Source organism: Malania oleifera, chromosome 9 (assembly GCF_029873635.1).
Source record: "Malania oleifera isolate guangnan ecotype guangnan chromosome 9, ASM2987363v1, whole genome shotgun sequence".
In the NCBI taxonomy this organism is placed as follows: Eukaryota; Viridiplantae; Streptophyta; class Magnoliopsida; order Santalales; family Ximeniaceae; genus Malania; species Malania oleifera.
The window spans coordinates 82,877,163-82,904,618 of NC_080425.1; the positions used below are offsets into that span (position 1 = coordinate 82,877,163).

General features: G+C 35.6%; 1 protein-coding gene across 1 annotated transcript; it reads right to left on the reverse strand.

The window, feature by feature from the left end:
• Window positions 1-11,474: 11,474 nt before the first annotated feature.
• On the reverse strand, window positions 11,475-27,050 carry LOC131164917 (WD-40 repeat-containing protein MSI4-like). The gene is made up of 15 exons (XM_058122461.1): window positions 26,731-27,050; window positions 25,871-25,934; window positions 25,197-25,283; window positions 25,006-25,068; window positions 20,070-20,135; window positions 19,864-19,938; window positions 18,951-19,026; window positions 17,137-17,362; window positions 16,741-16,822; window positions 16,042-16,115; window positions 15,781-15,892; window positions 15,563-15,637; window positions 13,174-13,253; window positions 12,651-12,750; window positions 11,475-11,941 (listed from the first exon to the last, which is right to left on the reverse strand). Exons 1-15 carry the CDS (start codon window positions 26,856-26,858, stop codon window positions 11,846-11,848), a joined length of 1,404 nt encoding a protein of 467 aa, XP_057978444.1. The 5' UTR covers window positions 26,859-27,050; the 3' UTR covers window positions 11,475-11,845.
• Between the last annotated feature and the right edge of the window lie 406 nt (window positions 27,051-27,456).

The following is a 27,456-nucleotide window of genomic DNA, read 5'->3' on the forward strand; positions in this document are numbered from 1 at the left end:
TATATAATATTACATTATATTATAGTAATATACAATTATATTATATTATATTATTTAAATTAATAATTATTATTATTTAATTATTTTTTATTTTATTTTTAAATCACTACATTCTCCCCTCCTTATAAAAATTTCGTCCTTCAAATTTCTTAAATATAATCCTACTCTTATCACAATCTCCTCTAGGAATCATCAAGATGTTTATTCGACTCTAGGAAGAGCTGGCAGTCACCCATATAGCGGCTCCGTCCCAAATTTATTAATAACTCTTACTTGTGGCGGAGGAATACTGTAGTTACTATAGGGTCCTAGGAGATTACAATCAATCACATAAAATAAAATTCTCCTAAAACCATTTATAACCTAAAACCAAAAATACTAACTACCCTATACTGTACAATTCAATTGATGTACACTGTCATTTACTTTTATTCTTACTAGTCTATCTCTGGGTCCCGCTGAACAGGTACAGATATCTCTGACGCATCTTTTCCTCTAATTCCCATGAAGTCTCCTTAATTGCGTGGTTGCGCCAGAGTACTTTTACCAATGGGATCCTCTTCGTGTGTAATTCCTATTCTTTTCGGTCCAAAATCTGAAATGACACTTCCTCATAAGACAGGGTATCTCCGAGTTCCAGTAATTCATAACTGATCACGTATGAAGGATCAGGGACGTATTTCCTCAACGTAGCTACATGGAATACGTCATGGATTCTAGCCAATGCAGGAGGTAACGCTAACCTCTAGGCAACTGGACCAAAATCTCAAATGATTCAATATACCTAGGGCTCAGCTTACCTTTTTTCCCAAATCTCATAATCCCTTTCATCGATGCCACTCTCAAGAACACGTGATCCCCTACTTCAAACTTCAGCTCTCGCCAACGAGTATCTACATAACTTTTCTATCAACTCTGAGCTGCTCTGATTCTGTCTCTGATAAGCCTGACTTTATCATAGGTTTTTTGTACCAACTCTGGCCCCAAAACCTATCTTTCACCAGTTTCATCCTAGTACAATGGAGATCGGCACCTCTGATCATACAATGCTTCATATGGTGTCATCTCAATGCTATCCTGGTAGCTATTATTATAAGCAAATTCGACCAATGGTATGTACCGGATCCAACTACCTCCAAAATCCAATACACAGGCCCGCAGCATATCCTCCAACATCTGTATGGTCCTCTCTGTCTGTCCATTAGTCTGAGGGTGAAATGTCATACTAAATGTCAGCTGAAAGCCCATAGCCCTCTACAAACTCCTCCAAAATTGTGACGTAAACTGTGGATCTCAGTCAGAGACGATGGACATAAGCACTCCATGCAATCTCACTATCTCTTGTATGTACAGCCCCGCCAACCTACTCATGGAGTAGCTAACTTTGATGGGAAGAAAGTGGGCAGTCTTCGTCAATCGGTCTACGACTACCCAGATGGCATCCTATCCATGAAGTGCTGGCGGCAACCCTGTAACAAAATCCATAGAAATGTGCTCCCACTTCCATTCGGGGATGTGAAGTGTTACAATGCTCCCGCCGGTCTCTCATGCTCAGCTTTCACCTATCAAACACTACTCTATATATATAGCAATTTCTTTCTTTATATTGCCCCACCAAAAAGACTCTCGTAGATCCCTGTACATCTTAGTGCTTCCAGGGTGCACTGTATAAAGGGATCGATATGCTTCCTCCAGGATAATTCTTTTGATCTCAGCATCAGCAGGTATGCAAAGTCTGGTATGCAACCTCAAAGCTCCATCCTCTGAGATATTAAACTCTACTCCCTGACCATTCTGCGCTTTATCCATAATCTTCACTAATTCCACATCTTTCATCTAAGCAGCTTTAATTATTTCCTGTAAGGTGGGCTGAATTACCATATTGGACATGAATACCTAGTGATCTCCCTCTACCAACTCCATACCAAGCTTTTCTAAATCCATCTAGATCGAATGTTTAATCACCACGGCTGACATTAATGAGCCCACTAATTTTCGACTCAAAGCATCAACTACCATATTAGCTTTTCCTATATGATAACTGATGGTACAGTCATAGTCTTTAATCAACTCTATCTACCTCCTCTGCCTCATATTTAATTCTTTCAGTGTGAAGAAATACTTCAGGCTTTTATGGTCAGTTAGATCTCACACCTACCATCATAAAAATAATGCCTCCAAATCTTCGGTGCATAAATCACCGCTGCTAACTCCAGATCATGGGTAGGGTAATTATTTTCATATTCTTTAAGCTACCATGAAGCATATATTATAACTCTCCCCCGCTGCATCAGAACACACTCGAGCCCTTTATGTGATGCATCATTGTAGATTACAAATCCTTCTTCTCCCAAAGGAATTTTCAGGACCGATACAATGATGAGCCGCTACTTCAATTCCTAGAAGCTCTTTTCACACTCATTTGTCCATTTAAACCTTGCATTCTTCGTGGTCAATCTGTTCAAAGGGTCTGACTTCTTAAAGAATCCTTCTACAAATCGACGATAGTATCCTACCAATCCCAAAAAACTTCTGACTTCCTACACATTTTTTGGTCTTTCCCAATCCACTACTACCCCAATCTTACTCGGATCAACAGAGATTCCACCACCAAATACAACATGCCCGAGGAACGCTACTTGCTCTAACCAAAACTTGCATTTCTCAAATTTGGCATATAGTCTCCTTTCCCTCAAGATCTGCAGTATTGTCTTCAAATGGTCCTCATGCTCCTCAGGGCTCCCTGAATATACCAGAATGTCATCAATAAAAATTACAACAAACCGATCTAGATACTGATGGAAGATCCTGTTCATCGGGTCCATAAATACGGCAGGGGCATTTGTCAACCCAAACGGCATAACTAGGAACTCATAATGGCCATATCGCATTCTGAACACTGTTTTCGGAACATCCTCCGCCCTGACCTTTACTTGATGGTACCTAGATCGTAGGTCAATCTTCAAGAAAATTTGTGTCCCTTGTAGCTAGTCGAACAAATCATCGATGCGGAGAAGTGGGTATTTATTCTTAATTGTCTCTTTATTAATTTCTCTGTAGTCGATGTACATTTTCATCAACTCATCTTTCTTTTTCACAAACAATACCGTCGCTCCCTAGGGTGACACACTAGGCCTAATAAACTCCTTATCTAACAATTTATGTAGTTGTTCCTTCAACTCTTCTAATTTAGTCGGCGCCATTCTGTACGGCACTTTAGAAATTGGCGTTTTTCTCGGAGACAAGTCGATAGCAAACTCTACGTCACGATCAAGAGGCAGTCTTAGAAAATCCTCTGAAAACACATTAGGAAAATCTCTCACTATCGGGATATCCTCTAATCTCAACTCCCCTTCTAATGCTTCCTTTACACAGGTGAAGTATCCTTGGCATCCCTCCAATAACAACCTCTTCGCTTGTATGGTTGATAACATCTGTGGTGGGGTACGTACATATGTCCCCACAAATCTGTACTCTCGTTCTCCTGGAGGTTTGAATACCACTTCTCTCTAATAATAATCAATACTAACGTAGTTAGCAACTAGCCAGTCCATTCTCAGAATTATCACAAAATCATACATCTCTAAGACTACTAAATTAGTTGGCAAGAACCTCCCTTGAATACTGATCGAACAGTCTCTAAGTACCTTCCTACATAACACTACCCTACCGGTCAGTGTAGCCACTAATAAACTGATATCTAACAACTGAGTTTCTATCCTACTGAATTTGACAAACTCTCGAGCTATAAAGGAGTAAGTCGCCCCTAAATCGAATAAGACAATAGCTTTATATGACAAAAATGAAACAATACCTGTCACTACGTCTCCTGTCACCTCAGCGTCTCCTGGTTTCAGAGTGTAGACCTATGCCAGGGCGGTGTTCCTCTACTGGTCACCTCGAGGTTCTGGGTAATTTCCTCGGTACGGTCTAGGAGCAGGCACATAGCTCGGGAACGCAGAACAGTCCCACACCATATGGCCCGTCTGTCCGCATCAGTAGCAGGTGACTACCCTAGCCTAGCACTCTCCTGAATGTCTCTCGTAGGATCGAGGGCAAGTAGGAGGTGTTGGATTGCCCTGAGGAACTCGGTGTCCCCCTATCTGTCACTGGCCCGCATAATGTCTCCTCCGCTGGACCTAACTAGTGCTCACCTGAAAACTGGGAGGCGCAAGCCTCTTCTTGTGACTATGTCCTTCTGTACCCCTCTATTGACTGACCTCGACTACGGTGACTTTATCCACCAACTCAGAAAAATCCCTTGTCTGCAACAATGACACCTACTCATAAATTTCCTACCTCAACTCTCTCTCAAATCTCTAAGTTTTCCTAAATTCATATAGTGTCATGAAGGGGGCAAAATGTGACAGCACTACGAATTTAGCAGCGTGTTGTGGCACTATCAAATGGCCCTAAGTCAGATTCAGGAACTCTTCCATCTTGGCATCTCTAACAGAGGAGGGGAAATAGCAGTCAAAAAAGACTCTTTAAATCTTACCCAAGTCAGGGCTACTTGTACCGGCCTCTGCTCCTCTAGGAGCCTTACAACAGACCACCAACACTTAGCCTCCCCTGTCAGTCTGAATGTGGCATATAGAACTCTTTGCTCATTGGTGCAGAGCAGTATAGTTAGGATCTTGTCAATCTCTTGTATCCAGTTCTTTGCCCCAATCGGGTCTGCCCTTCCTAAAAAGGCCAGAGGATTCATTCTGGTGAATTGCTTTATAGTGCAACCCTGTTCAACTAGTGGGCATCTCTGCTCCCTAGAATTCCGCGTTATCTCAGTCATGACCTGCTGAGCAACACTGCGCAGGACTACGTCAGAATCGCTTTCGCTCCTACTAAAGGGCCCCACATCGTCACCAGTAGCATGAGCATTACTATTTCCAGGGTCCATCTTGAAAATAGAATAGAAACAATTTTCGAATCCTATCATCATAACACGTCTAATGCGTTTATCTATCTAAGAACCAAAACATATCCTCTTATACCAATCATATTTACATCCTCATTTCTAAATTAAGATTTAGTCTTACAACTCAGAAACAAGAACTGACGATAGTTTACCATGACTTTCCTAAAATCGTCACCCCAAGAAAATTACGGAAACCACCATGGAATCTCCAGGCTGCGAGATAGAACCCTAAATTCCAATCTTAATCCTCACCAAAATTCATACCTATACTCTGGTATTGTTATCCGTTGTACCCTAGAGTCTACAGAACCTAACAACATAGGCTCTGAAACCAAACTGTGATGCCTTATTTTATTTTTTTTTAATCAAAATACCTCTGATACCATAATAAATATAAGGTCAACCAAGTCAACCCGGACCCAAGGTGGGGTACCAAGGATACACCTGTCCATATTCATATATTGTCTACGTAGTGGAAAACATAACACATGCAAGTTCTAGGTACAATACCAGAGTACTACATTCTCCCAAAAATATACAGACCAACTCTCAAAAGTCATCAGACCCCCAAGGTCTATACAAACATATATCCAGTCCCAAAATAAAAACATACCCTGACTAATGGAAATCTACTCCTCCTCTATCACGGAGCTAGGTCCGCCTGATGCCCCGAATTTTCTAAAATATTTAAGATCTATGGGGTGAGACACCTCTCAGTAAGTGGGAATAAATTATTATCAGTGTGTGGCAATGAGTTTAGGTGTATCATGTCATGTTTATAAAAATATTAATTTAACTAAGGTATCATAGGAACCATAAACATATATGTATATTTGTTGTAATCATATACTTTTCTTGAAAATATATTCATGCTCAATGAATATTTCGGTATACAAAGTATCATATCTGTCAAAGTACAATCATATGAATGTATTGCATCTGTAATGAGGAGACCCATTCATATCATCGTCACGAAATAACCCCACATGACTGGGTTATGTGGCCCGAAGGCGGGACTTAACCCTGGTTGGCCTACCAGGGTAAATCAAAATACCTCATTTGTAGTACGATTGGCCCACCGCAGCCTGGTTCGGACCCAAGGGCAATCAACATCTCTCTAAAGACCCAATCGACTTTAAATTCGCTCCCCGAGCTGTGTGGTTGCACTAATTTAATCATGAGCAACGGTACCGTGCTCTCAAATCATTAATCAATCGAGTTTCATTTCCATCACTCATTTTACATAAAAATCTATTTTCCCAAAAGCTTTCATTTCTCATAAACATGCCCAAACACATGAATATCCATGTGTAACACATCTCGTCTGTAACTCATGGTGCTCAAGCTCATAAGTATTCATGTGCTTGCAACACATCTCGTCTATAACTCATGAATGTTCATCATATCTATCAGTATAAAACTATCATGACTGTGTATATCACATATTATCATATCATGTCTGATAAAAACATGTCTGTATAAATCTCTTTTCAACATATTTGTCTCAAACATATCAGTATATTACTCATATCATTATATCTATTTATATCCCAATATAAACTTCATTCCCTCATACAAAATATTCACAGATTTATCTTTTAGTAATCAAAATTATTTTTCATGCCACACAGATTTTTTATAATATTTAATCATATCATAATTATCCAGTAAAACATTGGATATTTCCAAAACTACCACTTCACATATATATACCCGATAAGTTAGGAAATTCATATATATTATTTTCATATCATACTTCAATTTAATCCTTTAATTTTCATAAACTTCTAACATAATTTAATTCCCCTTTCCTACTTACTGAGAGAATTCTTGCGAAGATCCTAAAACCCAAACCCACGATGTTTCGGAGTTCAAAACTCTGAAATCACATGTCCCCAGTTCAATCAACATAACCCCAAAATTACAATTATTTTAACATTTCCTAAGCCCACACACTCCCAATAACTAATTAAACTTTTTTTATAAAAAATAATTAACGAATATAATTTCATTATCCTTATCCTAGCCTTTAAGTGGTGCTTAGAAAACCCAAATTAAAAATCTGCTCTAATTAAAATGACGAGAATCGAAGTTAGGACCCCGTGGTGGTGTCCGATCGTCGATTTGTCTAAAGATTTGAAAAAAATTAAGGAGAGAAAGAGAGTTTACCTTATCCCAAGAGCGGTGCTTACGATATCCTAATCACGAATCCACTCCAGTTAAAATATTGGTGGCCGAGAATGGAATCCAGTGGTATTTTTCATTCTTCGATCGACCGAATATTCGTCGAGAAAATGAGGAGAGAGAGACAGAGAGAAGCCGAGAGACATTTGTGAGAGAGAACACGAAGAAGGCGTAGAGAGAGATGTTGAGAGGCGTGAGGGGGGGTTAAGTTATGAAATTAACCTGAAGCTTTTAGAAGCTTTAGGTAGTTATATATATATAATATTATATTAATATATAATTATATTATATTATATTATTAAATTAATAATTATTAATTAATTAATCTTTTTATTTTTTATTTTTCTTTTTTTACTTTTTTTTAATTTTTTTTTAGAATCAATGCAAAGCTTGTAGAGGGGGGGGTTTGAGATTTCAATTGGATTGAATCCTCAAGAGGATTCTTATATATATATATATGTGTGTGTGTGTGTGTGTGTTTATAATATTATATTATTATATTATTATTATATAAATATTATTTTATTTTATGTATATATATATATATATTATGATACTTTTATTTATTTAATTATTTAACTATTATTATTAGTTAATCTATTTTATTAATTTATTGAATTAATCAATTAACTAATTAACTAATTAATTAATTTATTATTATTATTATTATATATTTAGGATCACTTTCATGCATATTATTTTCTGGGACGTTACAATTTATCAATCAAATAATATGGGAAGAACTCAAGCTTACTCTTTAAAAAATGATTTTCAAATATGAGTGAATGAATGAGAGTATAAGCTTTGAAATGAACGTAAAATACCCATAAGAATAAGTATTTTATCAATCTTCAAGTTGAAATGAATTTGCAAATAAAAAGAATGAATTTTTGCTCTCTTTCTAGAATGATTTAGCAAAAGAATATTGAGAAAGAGAAGAGTGTATGCTTGTATATGTGAGAGTATATGAAATAATAGTACAAAAAATTTTCAGAGAATTTTTAAGCTAATCAACTGCTAATTATGCTTTAGAATGGGCTATATATAGAGTTCCCAAAAATTATGACCATTGGGGACACGATCGTCATTTTATAGAAGTTTAATTAGAAAATTAATGACGTTTAGCGCTAAAAATATTGGACAACTCGAGAGGGTCGGTCGACTGACCTATGGCAAAATTTTAATTTTCTTAGGGGTTCGGTCGATTGAGCAAGAGGCCAATCGGTTGGCCACAGACATTTTCCAAACCTTCGTAGGTTCGGTTGACTAAGGCATTTCAAGAGACAAGTTGGCCAGTCGACCAATCTTGTGTATTTTGGCTAAAGGGCTATGGTCAGTCGACTGAGGTGTTTATAACGTATATGGGTCGATCGAATGAGCCTGAATAAAATTACAATTTGGCCCACAAGGCAGTCAACTGAGCTTATTTGAATGTGAAGGGTTTGGTTAACCGAAGGCAGTGAAAACTATGAGTAGAAGATTTTTCATGCAAATTTAGATTCCCTAAGGTCAGTATATGGTCTTGTGTTTGAGCTTTCAATCCCATCATGCATGATATGCATTATTACAAACCAAATACAAGTTAAATGCATTACAAATAAAATAACAAATGTCTTCTTCTTCTTTGCTCTTCTGATTTTTCATGGAATACGTCAAGTGAAGTAAGTTTTTGGATCCTCATGGCTTCCATTGTACCTCTCATTTGTGTGCGTGCTGATTTGTAAACCTACTCATGCACTATATACACACAAGAGATACAAGTGTTTTATCAGCATTAAAACAAGGATCAGACTCAAAAAGTCAACAAGTACTCCCCAGGCAAAACCCGACGGGTGACGGAGAAGCCTCACTCTGCACTGCAGAAGCCTCATATCTCCGCTCCCAATTCCCCTACGCGCTGCAGGTGCAACAGGGCACACCTAGTCTTCTACTTTTCTTGTTCTACATTTTATTTTTTTTATTTAAATATTAATAAATAAAATGAAGGAGAAGGAGTGTTGTTTTTTAAAAAAAAAATTGTCATAAAAATTTAAAATAAATAAATTATATTTTTTAAACGGGTGACCATTTATTAAACAGACGGGTTTGGATTTACCTATTAGTCCCCCGTTAAAAAATGGGTCAATCCGAAACTGAACCCATTTAATCCCGACCCATTTTATGATCTGCTCGAATCCAACATGTTAGCCCATTTTGCCATCCCTACACTTGCCAATTACACTCGCATAATCCCATGCCCTAGCACCCTTACTTCACTTATAATTTTAAATTTTATATATATGGGCTATTATTAATTAAAGGAAGAGGATATAATTTTTTTTAATTAACATATTTTCTCTTTTCATGTTTGATTTACGTAAATCTAAATTGAATCGCGGTTTAGTAGGAGTGATAATTTTTTCATTAATACAGTGATAGTTCTTATTTTTTTAATAAGTAGGAATCGTAATTTTATTCTTGACCCTCTTTTTCAAAAATAATAATAATTATCATTAATAATAATTTTTGAAAAAAAAAACATAAAATGACTTCCTAATAGGCTAATATAAGAATACCTGTAACCCATTTGTGTCCGCTTAGACTAAATCTTAGGGACTTAATCATGTAAATTAAATTACAAAAATTTAGAATAATTTTATAATTATTTTGTTTAATTGGAGGAGAAGAAGAAGAAGAAGTTGAGTAATACAGAATCTCCATAATTAGTATGTTCAATTGTGAATTGCAGATTTATTTTTCAAACTTCTCACTTAATTTGGACTAAACTATTTCATCTTTGATCTTCAAAATTAAATAACTAATATTAGGTTACTTGCGGAATATCCATTCCTAGGAATACACTAGTTTTAGCAGATTAATTACAATTATGATATAAAAATTATGTTGTTACAGTAAAACAAATAATAATGTGAAACATTTTATAACTTCATGATAAGGTATATGTAAGGAATAATTTTTTTCAAATTTCATCATTAGAAATATAAAAAGAATAATTATCTCCTTAATTTACAAACTTGAAACTATATTTCAACTTATTCTAAGGAATAAAAGAATAATTATTCCATCCTACCAAACAAGCTATTAGTTTGCTTAATAAACTTGTGGCTAGAAATTTTCAAAGTACTCATATTTTAGCAAAAATCAACACACACCATAAAATCTAAATACTCTATATTTTTTCGTCCTTAAATAATTTTTGTAAACATGAATTTCTAAACTTGAATTTAAATTTATATTAATTTATAAAAAAACCTAATAAAATTTTTTATATACATTTTATTTAAATCCACACAAATCCAAATCCATGATCTAAAAAAGTCTTTACAAAAAATTATTGAATACACCATGTGTATGGACTCCCTTTAAATTTATCAAGTGTACATTTTAACTAAATTAGATACTTTTTTTACACAATAAAATCTTATTAAATCCAATGCATACACCCAACATACCTAATATTTTCTCATTCTTTGTAACTTAATAAAATGCTGGAATTACAATATTAAGAGTAAAGCCATGCAAGTTAATAGAATGCTAGAATGAAGATATTAAGAGTTACAATATCAGGCAAAACTTTAAAGGTCAACCATTATCTTTTTTTCAAGAAAGGTTAAAAAACAATTTGAAACTTATATAGAACCATTTGATCTTTTAAGCAATTTGACCCTAAGATTTGAATTTGCATTGATTTAGACAAACATAATTCAAAATCATACTTAATTTCTTTAAAACAAAAAATCTAAATTCATCCATGCGAAATCCACCTGTTTTATGTACAATGTACAAAGCAAGCATTAAACCTGACTAGACACACTTACCTTATATTTGAGAGTATCAACATCAAACCTAGGATTTAAATATATATATATATATATATATATATATATATGCACACGCAAAAATTTAAATAAAATAAAATATACAATTATATTTAAATTTCTTCTAAATTCAAAATGATATAAAGTCAACAAAGTCTCAAAAAGAAATCCAATTATGTCAAATCCCATCACCAAACACAAATATAATTATCCTACTCAACCTAACTTAATTCTATTCAATTGGTCCATTAAAATATTAACAAGAACGCACCCTTCCAATAACCCAACAGCCCTCCCGAAAAATACCATAACTTCAAATTATAAAATAAAATAAAATGAGCAGTGTCAATAAAGACATCTTTTTAAACAAAATTGAGTTATAAATTAAGGGTAATTGCTAACAAATGCGGAGAGTCCAAACCCACCCCCAAAAAAAAAAAAAAAAAACGAAGGCATTTTTGGATCCTTTTTATTAGCACGGGCAAGGCAGCTTATGGACATAACAGATGCACAACAAAACAACGAAGGTTCAAAAAAATTACAAGAACACACCCAACAAAAGAAAACAGCAGATTAATAGCATGTGGTAAATTTTAGTTGGACCATCAGCTGGCTGCTGAAGTTCATGAATTTCAATGAGATCATGGCAAGATCAGGTATGGCCAGTCCCCTGCAACCATACATTCATCAAGGCAATCTTCCTAACACAGAAAATAAAGGAGGCCACAACTAAGCTCACAGTAGCCCAGCTCTCACAATGTGTTTGAAGCACTTCCACACTACACAAGAGTGACACATCTAGATAAAACTAAGCGCTAATTACAAATAAATGTTCAATGACCCAACAATTTGCCGGTAGTAAATGGGAAATCAATTAGCCTTACCATTGGTTTGGTAAAGTTTTTTTCTTCTTTTTTTTTTAATTTTTTCAAGAAGAACACGTTAGTATGTGGGATTTGAACTTGTCCAACTCTGCCAGAACCTCCTCTTCTGGTCTGTAAATCAAATCAATCATCCGCCATATCTGCATTAAGACAGTCACTGCTTCAGTCAAAATAAACAGTCCATTGTCAAAACATTTCTACAAGTCCATGGATAATTTGAGACTGATTTACCATGCATTTAGTTATCTATATTGCCACCCATCTCAAAACATTGATACTGCTTTTGAGAGCATGGATTTCAGACCTTAAATTTGGATTTGAAAGAATTTGGACAAATTTCAGTACAATTTTATATTACGCCTTCTGCAAATCCAATACAAATCCAAATCCAAAGCCTTCCCAAACATAGCGTGAGGATATTTTATAATTTTTTAAGTGGCAGCGGCTGGCAACAGCCATCTTCAGGGCATCATGCCCAGATGCCCCTTTTCAGCTCACAACATAACCAAAAGAACCCTTCACCCCTTTTAAACAAGCACACTATGATTGGCGGCCTACAAAAATGGAAGGCCCTATCCCATTTTCCAACTCTAAACACTTGCATAGCTTGCCCCCAACTCATTTTCACTTAATATTTCATTGAAAAATAAGGCGCTACAAACATAGTAGATTTCCCAGTTATAGCAACATAATAGGCTTCCCAGTTCTACCATAGATAGGTGCTTTTCATAATGTTGTCAAGCATGATTCTCATACTGATGACTGAGGCTGAGAGCAAGTCAATTGTCCACTTGCAGATTAGGCAACCAATGATCAATGGAAAGATCAAGCGAGAAAACCTGAAATTACCTGTAAGGTCCCACCCCCACCAGTGCTTTCACCATCATCAGAAACACTGACAATCGTCCATGGATCAGCTGCATTCCAATGAAAATCAACCACCTTATCCCTAGACACAAGAATAAAATCAATTACTTCAAGTGACAATGTAGTGCAACGCAGCCACAGCTCAAAATTTCTAATCTCATAAAGCAAGAGATACAACCACACTAAAATAAGATAAAAGATGAGATTTTTCAATAGTTTTTATGAAAATGAATTCCCGAAAATGCCCAACAGAGTGAAGAGAAATTGCTCCAGAAAATTGACAAGAATCTGCTGTCATAAAATAACACAAATATACCCTGAATAAAGCAATTAACCTCTCAAATAAGAGAAATGTCCATAGTGAAAAGTAATAATATGACAAGACTTCATACATATCTTGGCCAAATCATGCTGAGAATTTGAAAGATTAACATATGCAAATCCATGCAATTTATTCGATCAAATATTGCAGAGCACGATTATCAAAAGATAGGCAGTTTTCCACCTGTGACCTGCATGTCGGAAGAACAAGCCTGGAGGAGCATTGGGCGATTTTGCTCCAGGGCGCTCTTGCTTTTTGCCAATCTGCAACATAATGAATGAACTCTTATTACAGTGCAAACAATGAAAATCAAAAAAGAAAACTGCATGTGTAACACAGTATAAAATTTGAAAAGGGTGGTTTGACTTAAAAACGTCAACAATGATGGAGCTCAAAAATCCTGAAGCGTGAAAAGACAGCAATATAAAGAAGATGATTTAGTCTATGCATGCCATATGTATAGAACAGCTGAAGTTAGCACAGTTGTAACATGGGGAGACTAGCTGAATTACATAACCTTTCTCTGATTCAAACTGACGTACAACCAAATGCAACAATGATCTAAAGAGTTTACAAAGCTTAAATAAAACCAAGATACCAAGAATCAAGAAAAGCCATAAAACAAAACATAATCATTTTTCAGTGTTTACCATTTAATAACAAATGCATAAGAACTGCATGAATCAATGCACCAGCAGCATGTTCCTATGATATGTAAAATATTTGCATGAAACTCTCTTGGTGACACCTTAAATGCTCAAGGTCGCATTCACAAAAGCATCATATCAAAAACATATCCAAGTGATTTATCCAAAAGGTCCTTTCCTAAATCCTTACGGACCACCTAGGCACTGCCCTTTGTTCAAATAAATCATAAATAAAACAAAATGATTTATATGATTTGAAAGTAAGTATGCTTGTTATTGAAGAAATTACCAGAATTATTTTCATTTTTATGCTATAGAATCCTTGCAATTTCTTAATATTTGCTCTCTTAAGTTAAGGCTTTAGTCCTGTTTTCCTGGACATATGTAGTCTAAATAGCCACTCACACCTTTTCAATACTTCAAAAATAAAAATAAAAAAGCAAAAAACATTAGCACACATATATATATATATATATATATATATAAAAACAAAGAATTGAATTAAAAGAGAGAAGAATGCACATCAGAAAACTAGAAAGAGAAAGGAAAAAAAAATGAAAAAAGAGAAGACAGGGAGAATAAGAAATCCTCCCTGTACATCAATAGAAACTAGTTATAAAGACTAAACAGAGAACCAAACTCAGTGTAACAGGGCCAACCAATCCTGCTGCAAATCTTCCAGAGAAATGTAACCAACAAAAAACCATTTGCCAACACCCACAGCGACGCAAGATATACCACTCAACTCCAAAGAAAATTGTTAGCAGTAGCCACACCTTTGAATATTCTAGCGTTCCTTTCCAACCAAACACACCAAATAATAGCCACAATGGTGCAACACAATAGAGCTTCCCTATCCTTTCCTTTGCCAAAATCCCTAAAAGTAATGGTATAAAAGGCCTTCAAAGTGTATGGACGGACCTAATTTTCACCAAATATACCAAATAACTTATTCCAAATAGCCAACCTGAAAGGCCAATGAAGAAAGATATGTGCAGAAGTCTCTTCACTCCTCATACAAAAGACACAAATGTCGGGGGACAGGGCCTTATTAGGTCTTCTCTTCTGACTTAAATTCATTGGTACTAATTCTTTCAAGTATCGCAGTCCAAATAAAAGCTTTTATTTTTTTAGGGAGCTTAAACTTTCCAAATCAAAGGATACAAAGCAAAAGGATCCGCAGTCGAATCACAAGTCAAGTAGGTGAAAAAAGATTTACAAGAGAATTCCCTAGAAGGATCTAAACTCCAAACCCTATTATCACTCCACAAATGAACATGAAAAGAATTGAACAACCTGATCAAAAGAACCATCTCATTAATCTCTCTCATTTAGATTTCCCCCAAAATGAAGTTCCAAAAATGCCACCTTCTTGCAAAAGAAGAAAATATTTAATTTATAACTGAACGCCAAATCGACAAATCCTAAAATCACTCCTACGTTTAATAAAAGATAGTCCATTGATGTAACAGCATTAGCATTCTCAAAAGAAAAACAAATTCAAATCAAAGCTAATTAGGATAGTAAGCAAGTAGAATATTCATGAATCAAAAGAATACAGATCAGACGGGACAGTTTACTTTTCATGATTTCACCCGTGTGGCAGTTCTCAAGATTTTTTCTGAGAAATTCATTAAGCAATGAATGTACAACTATTGTCTAACAACAAAAAATCCCTTCAAAACAGAAGCTAGAATAACATAATTCCTTTGTATTGCAAACAAATAATTATAGCAAACAAAAAATTCCTTTCATAGCCAACAGAAATATATTTGAAATGGCTTTTCTGTTGTCTTCTTTTTTAATACCACTACCTCCAGCAACCTAAGTATGCATTCAAGCCATAAACGTTTCGTGGGCTATTTAAAATACATCTTAATTTATCATGCACAAAAACAAGAAGGTAAAAACTTATGACTTCAAACCTTCTCATGATCCCAAATGTTTAAGATGCCATCTTCTGCAGCACTTCCAAATATAGATGCTTTATCTGGAGACCACTGAAAAAAGACAAAAACAATTTTTGTTAATAAAAACTAAAATGAAAAAGCACAAAACAAGAACCAAAAGGCTCCTATCTTCTACAAAGTACCACTCCTTCTGAAGCAATAGTAAGAAGTTTCAGTTAAAAAAAATCCAATACCTGTACACATAGTACGGCAGCACTATGACCCTCAAATTTATGAATAGGTGACCCAACTCCCCCAGAAGTAAGGTTACGGCGGTCAAACATGCAAACAGAATTATCAGCCGACCTGAAAAAATACCACAGTAATTAAAAGATACAACTCTGTCCACCGATAATGAAGGTAGAAAGCAGAGCAATGTGCAGAACATGACCAGCAATACCACAATGCAGTGCATTTATAGTCACAAAACAACTGCAACAAACAGCAGAATATACCCAGTCAAAATGAGGTTCACGTCTTGAGGATTCCAATCAACACAGTGAAGATCAGCATTATGAGCTTTCTCAACCTGCCAGGAAAACCGCAAAAAGCCCAGAAGATATCAATTAAATGCAAAACTAGCAGCTGAAAAATCTAATTATAAGCTCTCAACAAGTGACTTGGGACGAACATCACCTAAAGGAAGGAAATTTTTTTTTAATAAAAAAGAATTTAAAAATAAAGGAAAATTATTCAAATGAATTTAATTAAGCATAATGTTTAGTGCCTTTAACAGTTAAATATGGTTTTTGGGGATGGAATCTGTGCATCGATCATAGGGTTGATCATTTTTTCTAATTTAATTTCTTTCCTGGCAGCATGTGAAAGATTGCCTCTTGATTTATCAGAAGCAGTGGACAATAAGTAGCAGGCTACCAAACGAAATATTTGGGTCATCGAACCAACTAGGGCAGTTGGAATCTCTCTATTCTGCAGATATTCATTCCTGAGTTTTGAAAAAAATAAAGCAGGTAAGGTCTTAGGAATGACAACTGGTATTAGCTACAAGTTACTTGTTCCTGCTCATTCCTATCACAAGAAGATAGGCTTTCCCTAGGCTAAGAATGGGCCGACCATTAATTTTGAATGGAAATTACTTTCATATTGGACAAAATAACTTCAAAACTAATAGAAGCCAATAAACTAAAGGAGACCTTGATAGCTGGGGTAGAGCCAGCTCTTGCATCCCAGAGTATAAGGCAAGAATCGTCGCCTACGCTGCAAAATTCCTGTGCACTTCAACACCAAAAAAAAAAAATGAAGGTTAACAAGAAAGTGGATCAGAAAAATCAGAACACATTGTTGCACCGTAAGCATCCAATATCTTTTCTTTTTGTAAGATAAAACAAAGGGAGCTTCTTTATACTCTTTGTGCCAGAAATTTTAGAAGGCAACTTCTAGACTTAATACCAAATGATTAAAAATTAGATAAAATACAGTCTCCAAAACAAATGTGTTTTAAATAATGGATTATAATTATGCAGCCCCCAAACTGAGATAATTTCAATCTATGGTTAGTTAATTACTATGCACATAATCATGCCAGCTACCTGGATGGACAGAATTGCACATCTTCAACAGTGTCTTCATGCCCTTGGTAGATACCCCGTGGTCCAATCGAAGGGCTATCCGCAGGTTTATCATTACCCCCACCAACCTTAGAGATATGTTTGATGTTGGCACCACCAGAACCAGGAGACTTTGTGGACACTGAATCTGTTGCCAAAGTTGAGATATGATCATGAATGCTCCACAAAACTACTGTCTTGTCCTTTCCTGCAATGAAACTTTTGCTGATCAGAAAAAAACTTAGGCAGAAATACATAATATTATGCTACAATGGAAAGACTATCAAGGTTGAGCACAACAAGGGCAAGGAAGGATCACTATTTTTTTCTTTAATCACAACTAAACTATAAAATACACAATTAAATTCATCTGACTCCCTAAATCCACAACAGTCCATGAGATCATGACTAATAAGTGTTGTAACATTCCACAGCAATTGGCAAAATGGTTTTGGGCACCATACCGTTACAATATCCATCAGATTCACGCCATCCAATACTGCTTTTAAAAACTAACAAGATTTCACCTCCCCAGTCTTACCAAGACTCGGGAGTTTCTTCTTCAAAATTACATGATGATATTCATAATTTTTCTGATGCATTGAAGATTTCTTCTTCGAATATCCATGACTCAACTCCCCGAAAATTTCTAAAAACTGTAAGGGGAATGGAACAACAATGCATACCAAGCTGACACATCCCCACACCGAAACTCCACCCTCACACGCAGCCCCCATTGCATGTGGAGAAGTAGACAAGCAGATAACTAACAAATGGGGGGCAACAAGGTTTGATCCAAGACCCCCAAGAGAACCAAACTCTCCACATTAATCAAATCCCTTTTTATAGCACATCTTAATCAACCCTCTGCTCAAAATTTTTGTTTCCCATCATTAACAAGCACCACAAAACTTGACAAATGCTGATGGAGCATAATTTGCTCAAAATGTTAGTTCAAATCTTGTCTGAGCACATTTTTTCCCCTAAAATTGTTCATTATTTAAACATATTAAGGTTTTATCAGTGTCTGTGAGGTTATTGACCTATCCACACATGCAACAGTGAACTAAAGATAGCCAAAATATCCTTGTCAATATTTGCATATATATGATTTCATTAGCTATTAATTGCAACATTTATCATGGAAAAGGAACTAGCCAAGACTCAATGGCTAACATATTTTTTCACTAAGAACAACACTAAACTAATATAATCAAAAAATATGTCAATATGAAATTCAACATGCATGGTAAATGATGGATATAGGTGGCACAAAATGCATCAAACAATGTTTAGAGTATGCAATTAGTTGGGTTCAAAATATGAAAAATCATATGTTTTCATGAGTGCTCTATCAACCCCTCCCCCACAAAAGAAAAACAAAAACGAAAAAGAAAAACAAACAAAAACAAAACAAAACCAAGAGGTAGAAACACACAGTAAGCACTACTCGACTCAATTAAGCCTTAGTTCCAAGCTTCCAGCAACAAGATCCTATATCACCAGTCTCAATAAAGAGGCACAAGGAAAATCATATCATCCAATTCCTATTGAATAGGTTATCCTGTTTTACCCTGAGAAGCATTTTATTGTCCCAATTTTCATCAGTGACATAACAGAAACATGTGATAGTTCAATAATAATGGTAATTAACCTTATAGAAATCAATGACATTTTAGCATGCAGCTTAACAAGATTGCTTCAATACAACTCCAAAAAATAAGCAGTGTACAGAAACAATAATAGTCTATTTACATAGCCACCATAAAAATTCTTTAAGCAAAAAACTTTTCAACCTCCAGAGAGCACAAAGGGTTCAGTGGGGCACATTGCAAGAGCAAATTCAGCATTATCTTGATGCCCAGTCAATACCTGCAAAATGATGTGCTTGAGGTTAACAATAACAATACATCACCTTAAGAAAAAGATAATGACACCATGAAGAATTATAAATTCTTACATGAAAATCAAATCACAGCTTCCTAAAGTTCTCAATGTCATTTAACAACTAACAGTTTCACCGCATATTTACATCACAAGCATAATAAGATTGATAAATTACAAGTTCCAAAAGCCAAGCAAAAATAATGATAATTTTTGACAATGAGATTCTTACCAAAATATCTATCCACAACCATCTTTCTACAAGCATCAAGGACATAAGGGATCACCTTGGTACTCAATCCTAGACCCATTAAACCAACTCTTTGGATCACCCATTGACAATAATAGAAAGTAAAGCAGCAAACAAACACCCATTAATCCAAAATATAATTTGAGTGCATTCCCTTTCTTGTGCCTCCTCCAACATCATCCATCTAAGCTATGTCTAAGATCCATCTATTGATCCACTTCAATAAAAATACTACTTAGCATTAGAAACCATACATCCACCCTCATATACCACGAAAACTAAATCTGAAATCCATCCACCCTCACTACAAGTGCAATGAGCATTACAAACCGCACAGCCTCAGACAATCTATTACATGCGACTTAAGTAGATGCTCCAAAAAAATTAAACAAAGATCTTGGTCAAAAAGCTTAAAAACACCCATAACAATACTAGTAGGCCTAAAATCCTAGGCCTTAATGAATCAATCCTTTTTTAGAGTATGATATAACTATTAGTAATAATTAGAATAATCAAACAAAAGACTTCCAGATTTTTTGTCTTGGAATAAATGCCATTATTTGCACGAAACACACCAAATCAGGACGAGATTCTGCAGCTCCCAGGACAGCATGACGATTTGGTTGGGTCTCAACATCCCAAATAAGAACCTGATTTGAAATTCCCAAGATTAGAGAACTCATTTAACTTGCTCAATTTTATAAAAACTTCAAAATCATTAAAAGCAAAAACAACCTAAAAAAATTGCATTGGAAATAACAATATCAATAAATATACTCACATCAGGACTGTCAGTATGTGTAGCCACAATCTTACTATTCTGTGGAAGTTCCCTGATTCTGTTCACCTGCAATCATGGTTTTAAATCACGGTAATGGGTAGCGTAACATAACGGGAAGCGGGGGTAGCGAATGTTACATAACGGGAAGCGGGTGTAACGGCCGTGAATTTGCTTCAAGCACGCACAACCTTGTGCATATTAGCATACTTTGCATGTTTTAAGTTTTTAATTTTCTTAGAAAGAGTTTTAGTGTATTTTGGATCCTTTAGTTCAACTAGGTTATTTAGTAAAGGCAAGAAGTTTACATTTTTTTTTAAACCGCCATTGGTAGAAAATTTACGTGTGTGGGTATTTATACTTCTCATTTTTCTTATGTGTGATAAATTCTTATCTGTGCTAAATTAATTAATAAAACAAAATACACACCATTAATCTACACATAAGACATACGAATAATACAAGTATAAAATAACTAGAAAAGAAAGAAGGTCAAAGTTGAAAAATATAAAACATAAATATCAAATTACTAATATTATAAATAATATATATTTTCCTAACAACTTAGTATTTTTAAATTGTTAATTAATGCATCTCTTGTAAGTATTTAAAAAAATAGTAAATTTTGTATCATTGTCATCCTTATTATAATATTTTCCCCCTCCCGCCACATAGTATTGCGAATGATTTAAGAAAGAGGGGGGGAAAAGTGAGAAGAAAAAGTAAAAGATAAAATAATTTTTTTGGCGTAACAGTCCTATAGCAGTTATGTAACAGCCGCAGCAGCCTTTACATAAAGGTCGCAATCCATAACGGCCGCTACAATCGTGATTTTTTTCCCTACAGATTTTGCGGTGTGTAACAGTATCAGTAACCAAAAAAACCGTTACATAACAGCATTACGTAAAGGTCACAGCCATTATTTAAAACCATGCTTGCAATGTTTCAAAATTTAAATTTTAAAACATTCTAGAGCACTCAATTGTACTAATAATCTAGTACAAATAAAAGAACAACGTTATCAATTAGAGAACAACAAAAGCACTACTTGATTAAGCCACAAGATCTGATGAGGCTTAATATTCACCTAAATGCAAACAATCAAAGAATGATATCTTTAGTTTTACATAAACCACCAAGTGAGGAATTTTTAATTTTTTTGGACAGCAAGGACATCCTTCTAAGCATTTTGATAAGTAATCTTTCCGAATATTTTACCCATAAGACAATGTCTTAAGCTAGAATATTAATTTAAAGAATTTATCCTCAAGACAACTGCTAGGAAAAATAAATTAATAAATTGTGCAAACCCCTAAAACTTGAGGCGATGGATCATATTTCAATCGAGTTGACACTACAACAAAGCTATGAGGTGGGAACACACAATTCATATTTACAAATGAAGCAAATTAAAGACCAAATGGAAGGTACCATGGATTCTTCAAAGGTAGAAAGGGACTTCGTCAGGCGGACCCTCTTTCCCCACTGCTTTTTGTGATATGCCTCGAATACTTATCAAGAATGTTGAGGATGCTAGAGAATAATTCAGATTTTAAATACCATCCCAAATGTGAAGCCTTGAAAATTTCTCACTTGGCCTTTGCAGATGATCTTATACTCTTCTCACGAGGCAAATCAGTTCAAATCCCCATGGACTGTGTTAAAGAATTCTCGGCTTGCTCAGGGCTAGTAGCGAACCCCCTTAAGTCTAATTTATACCATGCTGGAGTTAAGGAGGATGTGCTGGAAGGGATTTTGCAGATTACTGGGTTCAGTATAGGGGACTTTCCTTTTCGATACTTGGGTATACCACTTGCAGCTTCCAGATTGAATTCCAGCCAATACTCTCCTTTGATCAACAAAATTGCAAACCTGTTTAAAAGCTGGCCTGGAAATACTTTATCATATGCAGGTAAACTAGAGATTATTAATTCTGTAATCCAGGGAATAGAATGTTTCTGGCTTGCGATTTTCCCCATTCTGAATAATGTTCTGGAACACATCGTAAAGCTGTGCAGAGCTTTCCTTTGGGGGGGAAGAAAGAAGCCACTAGTGGCATGGAAGAAGGTATGCTTACCAAAAGATGCAGGGGGCCTAGGGGTCTTTGATCTAAAAGCTTGGAACATGACACTTCTTTCAAAAATTGTGGAATGTTCACGCAAAAAAGGACTCCCTATGGTCTAGGTGGGTTCATCATGTGTACTTGAGAGGTGCTAATCTGTGGGAATCTTCTTCTAAGCGTGATGATTCCCCGCTGTTTAAGAAAATGATAATTATCAAGAACTAGATTTTGATGAAATGTGGCAATCAACCTGACACAGCAGAAAGACTGGTAGAAGACTGGGAACTTAAGCACAAAAGCTCTGCTCAGTGCTATAAATTCTGGAGACATAAAGCAAATAAGGTGCCCTGGTACAACGTGGTATGGAAGAGTGGGAGCACACCCAAACATGCCTTCACCTGGTGGCTTGGTATTAAAGGTAAACTCCCCACATGTGACAACCTAGCTGGGTTTGAGCCTTGAGGATGATCTAAAATGTGTATTCTGTAAGGAGAAATACAAGAAAATTGATCATATATTTTTCAAATGCATTTACTCCTCTCGTGTATGGGATTATATCAGGAGTTGGCTAGGAATATCAAGGAGTATGACGTCCTTAAAAGCGGCCGTAAAATGGCTACACAAGGAAGCAAAAGGAAATAGAGTAAAGCCGATTGGGAGTAAAATTGCGTTAGCTACAACTGTTTACTTCCTTTGGCACTTTAGGAACAGAAAGAGGTTTGAAGACAAATCCATTAATCCAGAGGAGCTGATTGGGGTAATACAGAGACAAACCTTCAGAGTGATTTTTGATAAACTTGGAATACATTCCATGTAAATCTTTATGTGATTAGACATTTTGGATTTGCAGTTTGTAGTTTAAAGCATTTGCTAGGATATAATTTCATTTTTGATGTAATGCCATGTATTTGGGATGGGGTTGAATTGTCCCCTATGCCTGGCAATGCCCAGTGTACTTGTAAATATACACTTTGATCAATTCATTTACCTTTACGGTTAAAAAAAATGAAGCAAATTATACCTAGGTAGTGAACAAGGAGAATAGGACCCACTGCTGCAAAATGTACCTTTTCAAACCCCTCCTAGCTCCCAAGGTTTGAATTTAAGACCTCCCATATGAATGTCTCATAAGCCCAATTTTAAAATTCAGCAACGGTAAGCAACTTTTGAATACTAGGTTTATGGACTAGAAAATAAACAACAGTTAATACAAAATGCATTTATTTTTATTTAATCAAATGCATACTTGAATTAAGCATTTAGTGGAAACAATCTGTGGACCTCAATCACACATTAATATTCAAGTTAAGCTCTCATGCAAGCAAACACCAACAAAAGTTGTGTTAGCCCTAGTGGCTAAGGGTTCTCATTCCAACTTGTTTTGATGACAACAACCCATTAGTAGTTCTTAAAGTATGCTAACATTTTTCCTCAAGCTCAGTTCAGAAATACAAGAAAACTCCAAGGCAAGCATACGGGTCAAACATGTATCGAACAAGCAAAGAGCAAATGACCATCAACAAAGTCCAACATATGGCACATCCGGAACTCAACCACTCAAGCAAAACACTTATGATTTTTACATTGCATATATGTGTTGGGTTGTGTGTGTAAGATTGATATTGTAACTCCTATGCATATGGTATGTTCAAGGATATCTTGCAAGAGACAAGCAAATCACACATGCATATAGTTCATAATAGGTTAGAACATGATTCTGAGTTCACACATGCATATTGAGTCACTTAAACTGCATAAGATGCCAAAATGGCTTTCAAATGTATTTTATCAAACCAAAACATCTTGAAATTGATAAAAATTAATTTTGAACAACATAGAACTTTTACTTGAACAAAAACCAACTTTGAACTTGTCCACATTCATGTAGGTTCTTATAAAAGTAAAACAAAGGGGCTCGTCGACGAATCCCCTGTATTCGTCGACGAACGAATGAAGTGATACGTATTAATGGCTAGTTTTCAAATTGTCTTATCTCCATTAATGCCCAACGGCTCTCCAGTGCGTTGCTCGTCCTTTTGCCCTTTAATATGAGTCTTGTGCATTCATTTCTATCTAGTTGAGTACTTTGTGGTTTAGCACATTGAATGAGCATTCATTTCTAGGGTTTTCATTCTTACTCATACTCTCTTGCTCTTTACTCTTGTCTTACACACCATTCACAAAGAGAGTAGTGTGAGATTTTGACTTGTAATATCAGCTCAAAAAGGAGCAATTGAAGTTGTATCTTATTGTTTTGATTCATTGTGTTGAAGGGTTCTTTGTGAGCCTTTGTAAGGTGACTCTCGGTGAGCACCTTATTGTAGCTCTTGGTGAGCAGCTGGATTGTAAAGGCTTCTCCACTAGTGAAGGAGGATTGTTTGGTGGATTTGGGGAATCCTTCAGTCGGTCTCAAGGTGTGGACACAGGCTTGGTGTCGAACCACATTAATATCACTATGTTAAGCTTTTCTTATCCTTCCTCTATCATATTGTTTGCTAGTTATTATTTGCCTTAAATATAAATTGTGATATAATACTCTTGCATCTTGCCAAGTTATTTTTGTGATTGTAGAAAAAATTTTATATCCGCGAAAGACGTCTATTCAAACCCCCTCTAGACGCACACCCGGGCCAACAAGTTGTCATATAGTCATACTTGCCGCATATGAATTGTCGTGGGTTTTAATGATTATTTAGCCTCTTCCAAAGGTCTCCTAGAAAGTTCCTAATATTTTAAAATCACTTCCCATTATCTTTTGTTTGGCAAATGTTTTATCTAAGTTTCACTCCCGGAGAGTGAATACCTGTCTGCAACTCAATAGGCATCAAAAATAGAGAAAAGAAGGTGAAAAACAAACAGCATGTAAAATTCATATACCTCTCCGGGATGTATGATAGTCTTGAATTTCTTTACAAAGGGAGAACGCGCTTCTTCATTGAACTGAAAGATCAAGCACAGTGCCACAAAAATCCAATTGAACGATATAATACGCTTCACAACAATTGTTAGATATTTAAGGAGGGATAAAACATGAAAAGATGAACAACAAAATGTGATGGTGAAATCACCTGTGATATGTGCTCTGCAGCTGCAACTCTAGGTTTAACAACTTCACAATTTGCAATGACAAGTGTATTTGGAACACTGCCATCAGTCTGGGAATAAGAAGCCATTATAATCAGAAATAACAAACATGTTCAGCACATTTTAGATCAGATTACGCACAACAGGGAAAAGATTGCATACTAACATGATCCCAATAAATGGTGTGAACAGGCACTTACAGCACCACCCAATCATAAATTAATATATTACTATATTAGCATATGAAACAACCCAAGACATACAGTAACATATGTATATGAAACAACCTCACCGCCATTGGCCATGATTAATTCACAAAGTTTATAAATAATCCCAGTTCAGGAGCATATGACTCCAAACATTAGTTATTTTCTATTGTAATGAATATATAACAAACAGAAGAAACATAAAAATCAGATTTGTTTTTTTCCTTTTGTACAGGGATTAGCACTTGGCACTCCCCTGATGCCCTTTAGAAAGTAATTCCGCTTCTTACCTATCCAATAGAAAAAATATCATAATCAGTTCAATTGTCTTCATGACTGTCCCATTGCCAATGAAATTTATCCATTATTTAAATTGTTCTGGAAATTTTTACCTCCAGTGTTTTATACCATAACGCAAATTTAAACACAAATAATAATGTAGTGAGCTTTACCTGTTCTGAAAGGTATAAACGCTGGCGATTCTTGTATGTTGCTTGCTCCAGTTGTGGACCCCATCTACAGAAAAAACAATAATGAAGGATAAATTAAAATTTTCAAAAAACATTAACAGAAAAGAAGCAGTATAACTGTATCAGTCCATCTCAAAATGAGTTTAGGTAGTGTTTGGGAGTATGGATTCCAGATTTGGATTTGTGTTGATCTGATGAAACTTAATATAACTTTTTCAGCATTTTGTTCAAATCCAGACAAATCCAAATTGAAAGTTTGAAATCCAAGCTCCGAAAAGCAAGGTTAAAAAACTGTTAATTCATCCATGATCCACAGAAAACCGAGTGACAAGTATCATGCTTGATTCATGAAAATTGAAAATGATTAAATAACACCCACGATTGTGCTGAAAACCCCACCCTCCCACCACACAAAAACAGTGGCAGCAGCAGCAGCAGTAGTACATTTGTCAAACATTTTTTCAGATAACATTTTCAAACAATGTGGATTTTTGCAACCTTATAAACTTCATATCATTCTTTGGAGCAACAATAATAAACAAACAAAGGGAGCTATAAACAAGACGGGGTTTCTTGTCAGCAGCTGCTAGCTTCTCATAGTGCTCCACTTCCTCCCTAAAAATGCACGAAAACAAAACCCGCAACGGTTTATTCGTTTCCATTTCCCCATCCGGGTGGTTAAGTGAAGACCATGAAATCAACCTGGACGCTGCATTTCCACCTTTTTTTAAACAATAAGAACAATAAAACCCTAGAACAGAAGCTATGTGAAGAAGGCAGTGAGATTCTGAAAACCCTAGAGACGGAAGAAATGGGAGGAGAGAGGAGGTGTGCGGACGAACCTGCAAGAGAGGGAAGGCCAGACGAGGTTGTGGTTGGCTAGCCAGTCGTAGAGAACGGGGACGAGAGACTTCCACTGAGTGTACCTCTCGTCCACCGAAGGCTGACCCCCTCTTCCTCTCTCCTTCATCTCTCTCTGCTCTCCGAGTTCCGGTACTGGTTTTTGTTTTCCCGCCTCCTGGCTTGAGGGTGGGTGAGGGTTGAATTTATAGCAGAGGTCGTCTTCTTCTGGCCCTCACACTGCGGTCAGTGTCCTATAGCACCAGATGAGCTGCGGTTGCGGACTGTGACAAGGGCAGGAGGGAGCAGGAGAATAATTTTTGTTTCTTTTTTCAATAAAATTTAAATTATTTTTTATTTTTTAATGACTGCATAAAAAGGGGAAAAATATTTTTATTTTTTATTTTATATTTTCTTTTCTACATTTTTAGTTATTTTGATAATATGATGTTATAACTACCATGATATCTAAAATTAGTTTCTATTGATTAGATTGCTAACTTTATACATAGTATTGAATTAAAATCAAAATTAAATGACCTTGTATATTTAAAATACTGTTAAACATCCTAGCCCAGGAGTATATAGTCCAGAGGGGGGTGAATGGACTCTTTTCGCGGAATACGTATGTATTTACAAAATAAAATACTCTCGACATGATACAATCAATTAACACAATAGACACAAAATAAATCATGCACAAGATAAAATAAATAATGAATGGAAAG